This window comes from Lepidochelys kempii, chromosome 7 (assembly GCF_965140265.1).
Source record: "Lepidochelys kempii isolate rLepKem1 chromosome 7, rLepKem1.hap2, whole genome shotgun sequence".
Taxonomy (NCBI): Eukaryota; Metazoa; Chordata; order Testudines; family Cheloniidae; genus Lepidochelys; species Lepidochelys kempii.
The window spans coordinates 59,383,147-59,396,246 of NC_133262.1; the positions used below are offsets into that span (position 1 = coordinate 59,383,147).

At 46.1% G+C, this 13,100-nt stretch overlaps 1 protein-coding gene across 10 annotated transcripts in view; it reads left to right on the forward strand.

Moving 5' to 3' along the window:
* The window catches only part of WDFY4 (WDFY family member 4), a 247,143-nt gene that overhangs the window by 161,876 nt on the left and 72,167 nt on the right, over window positions 1-13,100 (forward strand). For all 10 annotated transcript variants that reach the window (XM_073353062.1, XM_073353061.1, XM_073353064.1 and 7 more), the window contains 4 exons: window positions 3,487-3,635; window positions 6,057-6,177; window positions 8,034-8,119; window positions 9,255-9,317. In XM_073353062.1, the coding sequence (XP_073209163.1) occupies window positions 3,487-3,635; window positions 6,057-6,177; window positions 8,034-8,119; window positions 9,255-9,317 (419 nt within the window). The remainder of the gene's footprint in view (window positions 1-3,486; window positions 3,636-6,056; window positions 6,178-8,033; window positions 8,120-9,254; window positions 9,318-13,100) is intronic.

The following is a 13,100-nucleotide window of genomic DNA, read 5'->3' on the forward strand; positions in this document are numbered from 1 at the left end:
GGTCTCCTCCAGGGGCCATTCCAAAACACCCCCATGAGCACCAGTAGGACCTAATATTGGGTGCATTTCCCTCATGACCACCACTAGGTATTGTGAATAGTTAGGTTGGGAATAGCTCGGAGGCCATAGGACTGCGGCATTCCCACCATGCCACAAACCACTGGGGCAAGTCTGTTGGGCTGATCTTCTGCAGACTGAGCCCCCACCTTCACACCCTTCTGATTGTATCAGTTTGTAACAGAGCTCCTGGTGAGTCTAGTTTTTAACCCCATGTTGCCCACAGGGCTATGTCAGGGCCATGGGATGGAGCACTCTTGAGGGGTTCCAACCCTTCTAACGCTGTTGCTCAGACCTCCCAGGCTGGTTTTGCAGCTGATGACCCCTGCTGGCCTCTCCTCCTGTCCCATGCATGTCACACCTCCCAACTCTGACCAACACCAGTTGCAGCTCCTCCCCTGTGCTCTGCCAGCATGCTGCTTCCCACTTCTCCATCTGTCTTGTCTGCACTAGAAAGTTATACCACTTAAATATATCAGTGTAGTCATTCTGGTACAACCCTGAGTGTGGATGCAATTATACTAGTGTAAAGGTGACCTATACCTGTATAGCTACTCCCGTACAGAAGGGAGAATAAACTAAGCGGATACAGTGTACCTTTATACTGGTATAACTGCAGCCACACAAGGTTTTTTAAATCAATACAACTAAATCAGTAACATATTTACCTACTGGACATAGCTGGACCAGCTTAATTGTGGAATGGTAATTAAGACTCAAATCTTGAGCACACAGAAAGTGTGAGATACAAAGGTTGTATAATGTAATCAGTAGCTCCAGAGGTGGGTTGATAACCAGTTTTCCTGGCAAAGTGGTTCAGGACTGGGAGTTTTATAAAGTCTGTATTGGAGGAGGAAAGAGTTTCGGGTACTGGCTGTCCTGGGTGGACTGAAGGGGTGGTAATTAGGTAAAGTAGCTATAACCTTGGCTTAGGCCAGCAGAGAGGAAAGGACTTCCGTGATTGAGTCATATCTGAGAAAAAGGTATTGTTAGCCCTGTGTACCACTAAACTCATTCACCCCGGTGGCTGTGAGAGCCTCTCTTCCCAGCCTGAGACATCCAGATGAGAAAACCAGCCTCGCAAAAGAAAGAGATGATGTTAAAATGGCTTCTTGTTCAGTACAGGAATTCACCAGCTCTATGGTGTACCTCTCAAACAAACAAACAAATAAACCTGTGGAATAAAGGCTTTCAAATGAGAGATGAGACCAACCCAGATGCTCACATTCCCTTTGGTGGTTGTGGGGAGAGGATCTTCACCCACCCATACAAATTTGGTTTTGTGTTGAATCCAGAAATGGAAAGGGCCTTGTAACAGATTGCAGGGCCCCACACAGGAATGCTAGGCTCTTCCACCGACTCACCCTAATGGTTGGTGCTCAGAGCACCTTCAAAGATGCAGAGCTATTTATTCTCACTCATGGCTATGCTAGGTGGGTCCCAGGAATGTGTGTGTCTGAGGCCGAAGGAACTAGGTGTGGAGGCAGAGAGGTCCTGCAGGGAAAAACCTAGGTGTATCCAGGTTTAGGAGAGTCAGGTCTAATCTGTGTACCTTGTCCATATCAGGATGGGAATTCCATTGGCCTGCTGATACCAGTACTATTTCCAGGCCCATTCTGCATGTGGATGAAATCTTACAAACCAGTTTCATGACATTTGGAGCCAAGGAGGTGAAAATCTCGTAAGAGCTGATCTTGGGACACTGGACCCCAAATGGCAGAGGTTCTCCCCAAAACAGCTCTGAAGGTTTCTGAACATGTCCTGTCACCTACATCCATTTCAGGTCCAATTGCACTCTGTGCAGGCCGTCTCTCATTCAGGACGAGCTTGTGTTGCAAAATTTTGCAATCCAGATCTGGATTCCAGGCCTCCCGGAGTATGTGAGGTTGTGGGTCAGGGCTAGCTCTAGTAAAATTCCAGCATAGGTGCTGGAACTTCGGGTGCTGCCGCACCCACTGCCTTGAAGTGGTTTCGATCATATACAGGGTTTGCAGCTTGATTCAGTGGCTCTCAGCACCCCCACTATACAAACTGTTCCAGCACCCCTGCAGTGGAGTGAATTGGTTCAGGAGGGGTACGAAACAAAACACAAAACTTTTGCCCTTTCTAGAACTGACCTCAAACCAAGGCATTTTAAATGTGATGATTCTGGAATCCCATAGCTCCTGTGCTCCTTGACTTTCTATCCTGAGTTTGCTGGCTCAGCTGGCCATATAGCTTGGATAATATTGGGATAAATATCTGGAATATCAGCTGCTTTCCCAGTTCATTCATTGCTCCCTGGAAACCCACAGCAGTGCTTTTTGAGCTATGTATTTCACTGGGGTCCAAACAGGAGTGTCTGGTTTTTCTCTGTAGAGTAATGTGAATAAAGATCCTTTTACAAACAAAAAAGATTGATAACCTCAGCAGTACCCTGGGGGTTTTCTGTATGGAGTTCCCATCTGTGTGAATGGGTATGTGTTTGTGTGTTAGTTAAAGAGGGGGCTAATTACCCTTTGCATCAGTGGGTCTTGCTCAGGTTCATGGCGGGGGTCACTGAAATCAGCTGGCCCCAAATCTGGGGACACGCAGAGCCTCATTTTTTTGCCATAGCTCATTGCTCATGGCTCATTGCCTGTAGGTGCCCCACAAGAATTAATTTGACACGGAGGCTTTTCCCGCTGTGTTGCTGTTCGGAAACCTCATTCGGTTTGTCTGTCCGGTGTTCCTGCCAGGGCTCTGGGCACATGGCGGGCCAAATGGCACCTTGGTGCTGACCATGACTTATTACCACCTGATTGCTGTTGGGAGGCCCGAGCGAAATGAATTGGTCTCAAGTCAACTCCCAATGGGCAAGTATCCAGGCCACAGAAACCAACACCACAACATGCACTACCTGCCCTGCTGATTGACTGTCCCAGGAGGGAGACCAATGAAGGAGTGAGCCAGGGAGACTCACTTCCCTTCTGATTCCCAGAGGGGAATCTGCTAGGTTAGGGGTGAGGAACACTGGGGGAAGCTTGCATTGATGCATCTTGTGCCATATTTGTTCAGTGGATAAATAGAAGACTGCAGCCTTCAGACTATCCTTTCTGAAGCCTTTCACCAGCACATCTTTGTGTGTGTGTCCAGGTATAAATGCCGAGTTGGTTCATAGTGGAAGGATGGCCTCCTGGCTAAGGCTTTGACTCCTGTAGTTCAGAGACTCATGAGATATACCTGTGTGACTGCGGGCAAGTCATTTCAACTCTCTGTGCCTTAGCTCCCCCTCTGTATCATAGGGGTCACACTTCCCTGCCTCATAGGGGTGCTGTGAGGCTAGGTTAATGTTTACGAGATGCTCAGATGCTACAGGGGGGCCTGATTGGTAACTAGATAAGCAGTGTACAGTACAGGCGAAGTGTATTACCAAGTGCTGGCTACATCTCTTCCTTCCTTCCACGTTAGGTTACATTTAGATACTCCGTGGTGATTGTGCAAGGACACCTGGCATCAGAAGGGGTGCTTCTCCTTGGCAAAGAACACTTTTACATCTGCGAGCACTTTGTCCTCTCCCAGTTTGAAGAGGTTTATTGCACCAAGCACTGCTTGTCCAGGTGAGTCATTCTTCCCTTCCTGCAGGCACGCTTGGCCAAGCTCAGAAGTGACGCACCCGGCCTTTGGGAACCCTTTGACTTCAGAGAGCTGCACAGGGTGTGCATCAGCGCCAAGTATGGCCCACTGTGCTTTCCTTCCGGCTGCAAAGGTGCTTCTAATCTTTAAGGAGGGGGAAATGGCCAAAGGGGCTGGAGGTTCTGGTCAGTATGGAGAAGCACCCCAAAATCAGGATGCTGCTCCAAATGTGGCCTGAGACAGGGCTTCTGGAGCTGGATGCTACCATTGCTTCCTGCTTTTGATCCATCTGGAATGGCTCATGGGAACCCACTTTCTCATGTCTGGTCCCAGCTGGAATCCAGAAAAAGCAAGGCAGCTGCAAAAATGGAACTGGGTGAGAAAAATGGACCAAACCTTTGTGAGGCCTGAAGGCTCAGCTTGAGCTTTGAGTAAAGGTTCATGATGGGGGAGGAGAGGGTCTGATTTTATCCAAATCACTCCTGCCATTCTTAATAATAGCACCTCCATCCATGGGCTGAAGGTGAGACAGACCTGTGACAGAGAGTCCAACCGGCAGGACGAGAGAGTGTGAGCCAGGGCTACAATACAGACTGAGGGTTCCTGCACAGCCCCCACAGCTATGACCCTTCTGAGAGAGGTTGGCAGCTAGCCACAGCACAATCTCTTCCCATGCTTCTAGCCCACTAAGGCAGAGGACTCTCTATGTAATACAGTGCAGTAAGGTATGGACTCAGGAATAAACCCGCTGACCACATCTGGATCCAGGAAAAGGAGGAATGGACAGCAATGAGAGAATCCTAAAAGGAAGGACTTTGGAGTCCTGCAAACAGCCACAGATGAGTTCTGTTGGGAGCTGCTCAGGGACCACATTCCAGTGTCTGCGTCCACGCCCAACCTTGGGGCAGCATGGAAAGACACCCTCGCTTATTTCAGATGCCTCAACAGGACATAAAGCCAAGGATAGTGCCTCAAGTACCTGGATTACATGGGGCCAGATTACGATACCCTTGCTCCTGTTGAATAGACACTACTCATGGCACAAGTAAGATCACTGCAATCAATGGCACTACTTGACAAGAAGGTACTTATTGCTCAGTGTGAGTAAGAATATCACAGACTGAGCTGAAGGGTTTATACCAGCACTGGACTTCCACCTTCAGCTGTATTGATCTTTACCTGCTTATCAGTAACAAGCATTTTCCAAACATCGTTTAGAGTGAGGAGTACTTAGCAATTAGAGTTGTTTTACTGGATATGGCTATTATTTATACTACAGCACCACCCAAAATGTGCTAAGCATTTAGAGAGAAATAGGAAGACAGCCCTATTACAGATGGAAATTATTCTCTTTTTCTGGTGTCTTTAAGTGTTGTTGGTTCTTCATCTCTCCCATCTTTTATTCATATGGAACATTCTTTAGAAGAGTCTTTTGCTTCACTGGTTGAAAAGTTCCTATTTGTTTCTCCAAGGCCAAAAGGATCATAATTAATACTTTGCACACTGACACCGTTTTTATGATTCTTGTTCTATTGAAAATGGGTTTGTAGGCTGGCTTTCTGCTCATGCTCTGTGGATGCATATGGGTGTGTTTGTGCTCCGAGTCCACTGGGAAGTGAGTGACTCATTGTTTTTACTCATTGACCCTGCATCGATGGTCACTGCTTTACATCCAGTTCCTACTGGATCAAATGTTAGTGATCGGATGAGTCCGTATGATTGGATGAATCAAATAGTGACCAGATCGGCTTCTGGGAAAACACCGTCTCATGCTTTCACTGGATTTCTTTTAAAGGGCGTGATCATTTTGGACCTGATTATTGTACCTGTTATCACACTGAGTAGTATGTGAAGACCCTTTCAAGTCAATGGGACTATCTGAGAAGTAAGGTACTACCAAATGGGGGTAAAGATATCACAGTGGAGCCCTTTGTGGTCAACAACATCCCCTGGCCATGGCTCTGCTTCATCCAGACCTCCATCTCCTCCCACCTCGACTACTGCAAATCCTTTCTCGGCGGACTTTTTGTGTGTAACTGCTTTTCAGACAGCGTGCACAGAATGCTGCTGCTGTCCACTTGCATGTCCCAAAAAGCATGATCACACCAGATGCACCTTCATGCTCCACTAGCTCCCTCTTTGTTTCAGGATCCAGTATGAAATTGCCTTCAGGGTGCTCGAAACCTTCCATGCTCTGGCTGACATCACAGACCTCCTAGGATACCAGGCTCTGTAGAAACGTACATAAAGCCATTTGTGCATGGATGGAGGATGCTCCTAGACTACATGGTGCTGGCTGTATATAGGGTTATGCCTGAGGCTTCCCCCACATCCAGCATGTTTGTTGCAAAGGCCTTGCTTGTCCTTGTCCATCTCAAACACATTTCTGTTTTTACCTCTTTCAGCATCACCGATCCATTTATTTTCAGCTTATGCCACAAAGAGCAGGGCATGGGAGATCAGGCATGTTCCCGTTACGCATACAGTGACATTAAAGAGATACATCTGATGCGCTTTCTTCTACAGGTAGGTGTCAATATGCCATGTTGTTTGGGAAACAGCTGCAAGAAAAGTGCTAAAATATGACCAGGAATCAGAGCTGAACCCTACCTGCTAATAGTGAGGGTGGCTGGGGGGTGGAGTGAGGGCAGCTGGCTTCAGCAGAGTTACTGGGCATGCTCAGTGCAAGCCAAACAGCATATCTGGGGGGCCATGTGACCCCCATATCCCCCCATGGCCTCTGCCAGAAACTATTTGCATTATAACGCCTCAGGATTGGACTTGCTCCGCCCCTACAGTACTGTTCTTGTCCCCATCTCTGCTTTGCTAGCAGTGGATGTTGGAAACTTCTGTCCCTGCTAGCCAAAGTGTTAGCCCTGTTATTCCAGTGTATGACTCCTCAGGAACTGAATCAGTATTACCAGGGAAGAATTGCTATGGAGACGTGTTGCTTATAATTCAGGTCAAGATTTTCAAAAATGGGTGCCTTAAATCAGTCCATTAAATCCTGATTTAAGCTCCTAAGCAAGTGGACCCATTTTCCATAGTGCTCAGCTCCCATAGACACACAAGGAAGGAAAACACAGATCTCAGTTGTTCCTACTCTTGCGGGATAAGTTTTCAGACAGTGAATCTGAACCGCTACTAGAGCTGAGTGAATAATGGGTTTTTCCGTTTGGGGGACAACTCAAAAAATATGAAAAAAAAAATTGGTTTGGTCTAAACTGAAACTGAATTGTTTCAGGGTTTTGGGGTTTCTTTTTTGTCAAAATGAAAAAATGCAAAAATAATTGAAGTAGAACGAATCATTTTGTGTGACCCAAAATGGATTCCCCCCACACACTTTTCATTTACTTTTTTTTGAGTGTTTTTCACCTATTTCTTTCAGTTAGCTACGTTTCTCAGCAGAACCGCATTCTGTTTCAGAATGTCAAAATGTTTTATTTTGACATCACTGATTTTTTTTTTTCAGATAAAACTACTAGCCAGATACAACCCGAATATAGGAATACTTTTAGTGCTCCCCACCCCATGCATTTTTGAATAAATTTACTATTCACCAAAAAAAAAAAAAAAATCACTGGCTCTAGTCATTATGGCTGCAACTCCTTTGCCTTTAGTAGAAATACATCAAGGTTGCCCATTCTGTTTAGTCTCTTTTAGCCTTGATCTTGCAATGAGAATCCCACCAGAAGTCCTTTCAGAATCAGACTCTTAACTTGCCATAGAGCATTTGTGAGTTGTTTATTACAATCACTGCTTTCCTATTGCCTCTTATCTTATACTTAGATTGTAAGCACTTGGGGGCAGGGGCTGTCTGTTCTGTGTGTGTACAGCACCTTGCACAGTGGGCTCGTAGGTGCTATTGCAGTGGAGATAATAAATAATATTAATGCATTTAGTAGAGCAAGTGGGAAAAAACAAATTGATTTGGCCCAGTATAAATAATAGGTTTATAAACAAATTGTCAATATTTTCAGGGGAAGGGGGGCAAGGCAACTTTAATCACTTAAAGCTTCACTAAAGAATAGCATAATATCCACCCAGTTTGGAGATGTCTCAAAGGTTTTCCTTTGAGCTTGATTCAGAGTTTAGGAAGGGGTGAACTTTCTTGGTAAAAGACCTGTTTTAACTAGTCGATGGGCCAAAGGTTTGAAGTTTGCATTTGCCTCTTGAACTCTGTCCAGTCCATTGGATCTTGCATATTGGACTGAGAATATTGTGAAAGTCGTCCCCCGTGATCCCACCCACACAGAGCTCATTACAAAAATTGGCCCTTAGTGCTGAAAACCCTGTAAAATTGGGCAAATGATACGTTTCTCTCTGCTTTGCTCAGCCCTTGCATCAGGGGTCTTCACGGTACAAATGGTTTATCCTTACAGGAGATCGCTTTGGAAATATTCTTCAAAAATGGCTATTCCAAGTTTCTCGTCTTCCATGACAGCGATAGGAATAAAGCTTTCAAGAGGTAATTACTGCTTAAGTCTGGCACGTTAGCACCGAGGTCACAGCAGCCGGTATTGTGTTACACTTGTGGCATCATTCCCCCCCATTCACATGTGTCTCCCGAACAACAACCCTAAGGGTTCACTCTAAAATTGCAGCTCCTGGGTCTTTGGATGGTTCCATGTAAGCAAGAAAAACATCATTCCTCCCGGCCAATGTCACTTTCCCCTTGCAGAGTTGTAATTTTTTTGGAGCATTAATTATGATTTTTCTCTCTTACTTATAATATTTGAAGTAGCATTAGGTACTTAAGCTGAGTTTGGTTCTCTGGCCTTTACTTTAAATCTTTGGCATAAATGGAGCTGACATGACTTTTTAAACAGTGACGTTTTTGTCTAGGAGTGAAGGCTTTTCTTTTATAGCTGCCTTGTCCTGGTGGCGTTTTCCTTTGCTGACATTAGAGTACAAAGTGGATGATTTGCACATTGCTTTTATATCAGCCACATTAATTTAACCATGATGGTCTGGAAAAACTGCAGCTCTGGTAATATCATTAGGTATAATTTGGCTGTCCTTACCAAGGCAAAATGCTCATGATGCAGAAATTCCCAAGTGAAATTCTGTGGCCTAGATTGATCATTATGATCATTTAATCTAGCTGATCAAAATGATCCCTTCTGGCCTTAAAATCTATGGATAGGCCCCAGTGGAACCTTGCCTAAGTAACAACTGCAGGTTTGGAACCATTTTTCCTATTTAAATTCACCTTGTTGTTTCAGTTAGATAGGGAAACCTGCCCTAAAATGCTGCATACTATATCCATTGGCAATTAACCGGCAGCTAGATTCTACCCCAGAAGCAGCTGCATTTTAGTGATGGATGAAGTGCTTCTTATCTTTGTTGACTGAATATCAGTTCAAGGCTCCGATTCAGGAAGCTCTTAAGCTGAAGTCCATCCCTATCCAGGACAGCATGTAAGTGCCTAGTTAACTTTAAACACAGCAGATGTCCCATTGACTTGAAGTGCTGTCCTGAATGTAAGGGGCCTCAGTTTGTAAAGTGCTTTGGCATCCTTGGGGATTAAACCTCAGTGATTATTACAGGTAATAATAACCAGTTTAAAGACCATGTTGATTTATTTTCTCATCTCTGTTTAGATTTTGTTCATTGCAGCCTGTTTTGAAGGCAAAAGGAATAACTGAAGAGTCCCTGAATATAAGGTAATAAGCCGGAATCATTCCCAATCGTTCCGATATTTGTCTTCAATAAATGTAATTTTAGAAATAAGTTCTACTTTAACAAAGGACACTATAAATCAACATTTTTGTTCCCTTTAAAACCTATTTTGAGTGTTCAAAGGCATCCCAAAATCTCCCCAAAGCATTTGGCTGTAAAATATCTTCATTACAAAGGCATGAGGGATGCATTAAGTAGCTGTTATCCATAGTTAATTAATAATGATTATCTTCTTAATATGACTTTATTGGTAAACTCTTATGTGGATGGTTAGTGTGGGGAAGAACAGGGAACAGACAGTCAATGACGTGAGGTTAGAGAGCTAATCCATAATGCTGCTGCTGCATAATGGCCTCTTTAGTGGGCAGTTAGAGCAGACAGTGACAGATGTGCCTCACGCACAGTGATGCTGCAGAACCAACTATAATAGCTTCACAGTAGAGATCCCAATGTGCTGCCCCTTGCCAAGTGGGTTTATTTCCAAGCACAGGGTGATGTGACTGGGTGAGTATTCTGTGCTGATCCCGAAAACCTGTGTACCCAGAACTTCTCTTGAGCTGGATGCCCAAGGAATACTTCCTTACGCTCCTAATTTGCATCTTCAGTATCCCTGGGTGACCCTCCCATGGGTTGGCAGCTCCTTTTGGTTCGGATAAACACTCAGAAGTTTGGATGCTTCTCTTAACCCACCAGATTGTTTGGGCTGGAAATCTCTCAGGAAGAGCCACTTCCATTACTTCCTCCACCCAGGTTCTAATGCAGGTCACTGGGCCCCAGACCCCACAGAGCTTTGTAGGCATAGCAAATGGCTTAAGCTGTTCCTGGAAGGGAACAGGAAGCTTGTGCAGAGCCGGGAGAACAACTCTTACGTTGTGTGTGTGTGGGGGGGTCCCAAATAGTTAACAGTGTTGAGATGTAAATGATCACCATGGGGCATGAGCATCATCAGATGAATGGGGTAGGTTGTGCCTCTCTGAGCAGTCGTCCCTGGTCCTTGTCAGGCTCACATAGGTGTCTCCATTGGTTACTCTCAGATCATTGGTTTTAGGTTTACAGTTACAGAGTTACTTTTTGGGACTTGAAAGCTGACACTCCAGAGTGAGAAGGCAGCTTAAGACAAGTACCACCAGTCCTGGCCCAGGCTGAGCTCTGCTGGGAGTCATCTGTGTCTCTGGGAAAGCCAAAAAAGATCCTAGATTCAGTGTGGAGCAGCACATTCCGCAGTACTAGGCGACTGATATCTCTAGACAGAGTGAAACAGCCCAAGGTCTGGTGCCATAGGGATAGATTTATCCTATGTTTACCTAGCACTCATCGATCAGTAATTTTCCGAGCCCTCCTGGATCCTGTCTTCATGACCTTTGGGCTGGAGTTGGGCTCACTGGTAGGCGAGAAAGGTATAACTTGTGTTAGGCCTTATCTTTGCTGAGCTTTAAGGAGCCTGATGCTGCCTGTTCTGAATCTTGGAAGCACAGCTAAGCACAAAGGGTTTTTAGTCTCCATGGGGATCTGGCTGGAATGTTATCCCCTTGAGGGGAGAGGACCTCGCCTACATTGTCCCCTCTGAGGAGCAGGGCTAGAAGCTTGGGGAGGGCTGGCACAGCTCTCTCTGGGCCACACTGTAGTGTGTGCTGGGAGACACCAGACGCCACATGCTTAAGCGGAGGATTAGAGAGAACATCCTCCTACCTGGAAACGCCTCCCTGTAGTAAGTGGCCTACATAATCGCCTCTTCTGCTCTGGGAAGTGGAGGGCAAAGAACTCCATGCGTTCATTGTATCTTCACTTTTGCTGGTGTCATTCCTGAGTCAGAGGGTGGGGTCCCTCACGAGGAGCACAAAGTCCTCCCTCCCCAGGGGATAGACATGCTGCTTCCACAGCGTCCCCAGTCCTTGCTGTCTCAGCCAAGCTGCGGAGTGGGACCTGACTCTCCCTCCTTGCCCCTGAATGCTTGTGTAATGAACACACATCGGATAGCAGTATCGCCTGCTACTCATGCAGCCCTCTCCACCTGGGAATCTTGCAGGGCTTTATCAATTATTATGCTTTGCGACACCCTGTGAGAGAGGAATAATCATTTTAAATTGGGGAAACTGAGGCATGAAGGTGCAGTTTCATGTAACATATTAAAGTAGTTGAAAGCTGGGAATAGAGCCCAGGGGTCCTCATTTCCCAGTCAAGTGCTCTTAACCACTAGACAATGCTCCCAGAGTTGGGAGTAGAACCCAGGAGTCCCAATTTACTCCCTCCAGAATGGGCTGTTACTAGACTACTGAGCAGTTCCACACCACCCCACCCCATTTTATTCTTCATTTAAATATGTTTAACTCTCTGCCACCTCCCATATGTCGCCGTGGCCTTAGCCAGCACCTTGTTCAAGGACAGCTTGGCTTGGCTGCTTTGATAATCTACTAGTCTAATGCACCTGTATGTCACTGTCTGCCTGCTGTCGGCAGGGTATGCCCTGAAGGTGCAACAAAGAATGCAAGTTAATTTCTGTGCAGAGGTGAAAGAGAGTGAGAGTGTGTGTGTGTGTGTGAGAGAGAGAGAGCAAGTAAGAGAGAGAAACACACCATGGGGACACCAGGATTGGGACTGGGGGTGAGATTGTAAATTCACCTGCAGCCACCCCGAGATTGCCAGAGCAAGAGAGGGACCTGGATTATGGGCACTATACAATGCACCTTAAAGAAGGATCAGAAGACACTTTGGGCTAGAAGGGAGTTATTTCCTGCCCCTCTCCCTTAGGGAGGAGGTGAGTCTGTGACAGCTTGGAAGTGAATGGGGGATGGGGAAGCCGTGCGAGGGGAAATGAGGCCAGTTGTGATGTCTGTGATAAATATTTCAGCTCCCTGATACACGGATGCAGCATCCAGCACTGAAAGGCCGTGGGACCTGCTTGTGTGTCTGAGCAAAGAATGTGGCTCTTTGATTACAGTCAAGGAGTCAGAATTGTGTATCATTATGCATTGCATTTCACACCTAAATTACTCCTGACTAGTGTCTGTGTCGGTACTGACTGCTGGTGGACAGAATTGAAACTGTATCATAGGCCCTGTACTGTTAACAGCTAGTGAAGATTCTCCTTTAGATGCAGCTCTGGGGCATGTGCTATGGCAACAGGAGAGTCTGAGGTTTATCTCTGTTGGGTCCAAGTGCTATTCATTGGGGAGAATTTCCACAGCCCAAGTCCCCAGGAAGATCCAAGGGGCTGTCTTGTGGAGCACACTGGCAGTTATGTGGTTCCTAAAGAGAAAGATTTGTGACACTTTCACATGATAGGCTTGTCCACTCTGCTTTCCCCTCAGCCCTACAGAGTCCCTGCCCCCAGAAGACAGATGGAGTGGGACTACAAAGAATCCAGCTTTGCCTGCACTCTCCAGAAGTGAGATGCGAGGAAGGTTTCTCTATGTACAATGATCTTGTACAAAACTAGTAGAAACTGGTTCATATCCTGGAGACCAGTCCTTCTGCCCAGTACAGCTCTGGGCCATAAAGGAAACTTTCAGCAACCTTTATGCCTGTCTGGCCTAAGGTTCTCCAAGTCATGCCAACTGGTCACAGCCCTCCAGGGGACTGAGGGCAGTTGGTGATAGGCTGGATGGAGCAGTTTCTTGGCCCTGGTGGATGGGGGAAGAAGGGTTGCAGGAGCCTTATGCTACCTGGAGGTTTCATTACGCTGCAGAAATCCCCAGGCAGCTGCTTCCTGCTTCATTCTGTTGAAGCAGCTCAAAGCAGAGGGGACAGGAATCAGGATCTGGCCCATG